Raw genomic sequence first — 3468 nt, forward strand, 5'->3', positions numbered from 1 at the left:
CAGTCTGGATGAGCACTCACAGTCTGGATGAGCACTCACAGTCTGGATGAGCCCTTACACTGAGGTTGCCTCCTCACCTCCTTTTCCTTGGCCCGGAGCTGAGATGTCTCCTTTTGTAGCTGGTCTCTGAGCTCCCAGTCTCTCTCCTTCCCTGTACTCTCGGGCTTTGCTTCATCAAGGGAGAGCTTTGGATTCCACACAGGTAAAGCCTGATCTAGAAGAGCAGCAAGACCCTTGTTTGTGAGAATCCTCAGGGTTTGCAGAATAGGGAGACGGCAGGTTTGTCCTTGCCTTTGCTGAACGCAGTAGAACATCCTGCATTAAAGAGCTCTGGTGTGCCCTGTGGCCCGGACACACAGCTGGCCTCAGACTTCTTGAGCAAGGTTGACATCTCATTTTTCTTTGAACTTGTCTTAATCTGATCGTTTTAGTGAATACTTGCTAATTGAAATTATTTCTCTATTGTCATGTTATCTAGTGTCTCACACAGGTTTCCTCGGTGCTTCTGTCTAACTCTGCACTCTTTGTACCTTTCACCTCTGTGTCCTGAAGATGGAAGTCTTTCTAGACTGCCTCTTAATGTTTAAAGCTAGGTTTTCAGCCACCTTGTAGTTTTGGTTTTGGAGGAAAGAGCACTGGACTAGAGTCAAGTTCTGGGTTATTGTTTTAGTTCAGTCCTTGATTTATATGGCTAGAGATCTTTATTTTCTTGTCTGCCCCATGTGGGCACAATCCTGCATTACACCCAGGAGTTGTGAGAATAAAACAGCAGGCTGTGTGTTGTCCTTAACGGAGGAGCCGCTGGGGCCTGTGTGTGGCTGATGGGCCCCTGGCAGGCTTGGGCAGCAGACTGGTCAGGGCCAGAGTGAGCGAGAGGACTTGTGTGCTGTGTGGTTTGGGCTAAACTGGCTGTGATTTATAAAATCAACTGTGTAAAAACTGACATGAAATTATGAGTTCAAAATCAATTTATTGAAATGTTCAACACAGACAATGTTTTCAGAGAAAGTAGAAACCCTTTCCCAGTTTATGTACCTCTCGGAGTAGAAGGCTGCCTGAGATGTCCAGATCAGAAACTTTTCCCTACCTCCCTGACGTCATAGACTCTCAGGAGTGGGTGAGACCCCAAGAAGTCATGTAGTCCATACCCAGCCTCTAGGCAGACAAAGGAAGAGCAACATTTAGTGCGAGTAAATTTGCTGACCTTTCTTTAAGAGTTTCTCCTGTTCTTGGTGGTGTAAGGACTGTTTCTGAAGCAGACCTGTTGAGAGACAGACAGAGCCAGGGTCAGACATCCCAGATGTCACCATCTGTGAGGGACTGGATGCTGCTCCTCAGAATTTTTGTGTGGAAGTCCTCACTCCTGTGATGTGACATTTCCTGGAGATGAGTCTTTGAAAAGGTAACCAAGTGAAAGTAAGGTCATTAACAGCCCTAGTCCAGATAACCGCTGCTCTTATAAGAAACACGTAGACCCACGTACACTCCAGGGAAAGCATGCGTAGACATAGCCAGCCACCTGCACAGCTAAAGAGAAGTTGCCAAACCTCTGGACAGCTTGATTTTGAATGGCAGACTCCAGAAACGGCTCTTTTTTTTTTTCCGAGACTGGGTTTCTCTGTGGTTTTGGAGCCTGTCCTGGAACTAGCTCTTGTAGACCAGGCTGGTCTCGAACTCAGAGATCCGCCTGCCTCTGCCTCTCAAGTGCTGGGATTAGAAACGGCTCGTTTTTGTCCAAGTCATTTCATTACAAATACACCATCCTTATGTCAGCCTCTGTCTGTGAGTCTTTGCTTAATTGTTGCTGTAGGAGGAACTTGCTCTCAGGTGACCTTCTACACGACAATGACTAATTCTGCCTTGAAACTGCTGCTTTTTCTCTGTAGTAGTTACTGACTTGACACACATTGATTTCTTTTTCATAGAAGCCCCTACTGCTGGACTTGCTTAGAATGGAAGTTTCTTAAGAAACGATTGCTTTGCTTATGGTGTGCCCCAGTACATGTTTAGGGTGCCTGAGTCATGTAGGGGTTGAATGAATGCTTATCGTCTGAACCAGCTCTAGCGAGAAAGATCTGAGTGACATGTTCATGTGAACACATGGAATGTATAACAAAAGAACCATCTTAGAATGCCTAATACTTCTTAAAATAGACAGTCCCGGGGCTGGGGCAACGGAAGAGCAAGAGGTCTTGCTGTACACACGTGAGGACCTGATTTAAATTGTCAGCATCCATGTAAAACAGAGCATGGCGTCTTGCTCCTGTTACCTTAATGTTGTCAGGTCCAGGGCAGAGGAGGGAAGATCACTGGGGCTTGCTGGCTAGCCTGGCTGGGAAACAGCGACTTACCCTTTCTCAGGGGACCAAGGCAGGGAGTGACACAGAAGATGCTCAACGCCCTCCAGCCCCCTTGCCTCTGTGCACACTTCATGGGCTCCCATACACACCACACACATACACAGCGTGCACACACACTGCATCACACATGTATATCACATGTGTGATATACATAACACACACACACACACACACACACACACACACACACACTGGAATTCTTGTAGGAATGTAAATGGTTGTCACTGACAAGGACGAGACTAGAGAGGAAACACAAGAACAGATGCTAATATACAACTATACAACTCGGGGAAAGAAATCGACCATATTACTTGTGAGGAGCTATGCAAATGACCCTCCCTTTGCAGGAAGTGGGCTCGAGACTGTCCTGAAGCAGGACACACCAGAGCCTGGGCCTCTGGCCTGCCTTCGAATGCCCTTTGTGGGCACACACACCGGAAGCTGCCTGTGCAGGTTTCAGGCTGTCAAGGACACTTACTCTGCAGCTGCTGTACTCTGCTCACCAGGACCTGTTTCTCCTCCTCTGACCGCTTTAGCCGATCTGAAAGTGAAAGAATGCAGACTGAAATAGAAGAGCACCAGAGGTGGAACCAAGAAGCACGTCCTGTCCTCTCCAGGGCCTTTCGGATCTGAAGAGGAAGGGCACCGTTGCACATGAACACACAGTGTTGTGTACACATGCCCCCAGGTCCCGTCAGTCCACACCGGCACTGCTGGGAAACCTTTGTTCTGCCAGTGTTTGTGCTAACCTTTCCCTTTCAAATTAGGAATATGGCCTTGGCATGAGACTCCCGTGGGAGCAGCTGTGGTCTGGCCCACAGGGACAGGCCAGAGAAAAGAGCATGCAAGGTCCTAGAGAAACCCAACTGATGTTCATTTAGAGTGATGAAGGTAGAGCCGCCTTTCCCTCGAGTAAAGATGGAATCATAAGGGCAAGCAGAAACGAAGACCAAAGCCTCCCCCCAGACTCCTCTCTCTGAGCTCATTCAGCTGTGATTATCACAATCCTGGGACCCCCAAGAAGAGGAGTACCTAGTAGGTCCTGGTGTCGGAGCTCATTCAGCTGTGGTTCTCACCCCTGAAGTTGTGAGACCCCCCCAAGAAGAGG

General features: G+C 48.2%; 2 protein-coding genes across 3 annotated transcripts in view; one reads left to right on the top strand and one right to left on the bottom strand.

The window, feature by feature from the left end:
• The window catches only part of C6H1orf74 (chromosome 6 C1orf74 homolog), a 69206-nt gene that overhangs the window by 4784 nt on the left and 60954 nt on the right, over positions 1 to 3468 (top strand). The gene's annotated exons all lie outside the window — the stretch shown is intronic.
• Positions 1 to 3468, bottom strand: part of Traf3ip3 (TRAF3 interacting protein 3) — a 22673-nt gene that overhangs the window by 3011 nt on the left and 16194 nt on the right. For both annotated transcript variants that reach the window (XM_005348905.2, XM_026779845.1), the window contains exons 11-13: positions 2839 to 2901; positions 1205 to 1261; positions 78 to 214 (exon numbers count right to left, since the gene is read on the bottom strand). In XM_005348905.2, coding sequence (XP_005348962.1) covers positions 78 to 214; positions 1205 to 1261; positions 2839 to 2901 — 257 coding nt within the window. The remainder of the gene's footprint in view (positions 1 to 77; positions 215 to 1204; positions 1262 to 2838; positions 2902 to 3468) is intronic.

Source organism: Microtus ochrogaster, chromosome 6 (assembly GCF_000317375.1).
Source record: "Microtus ochrogaster isolate Prairie Vole_2 chromosome 6, MicOch1.0, whole genome shotgun sequence".
NCBI classification, from domain to species: Eukaryota; Metazoa; Chordata; class Mammalia; order Rodentia; family Cricetidae; genus Microtus; species Microtus ochrogaster.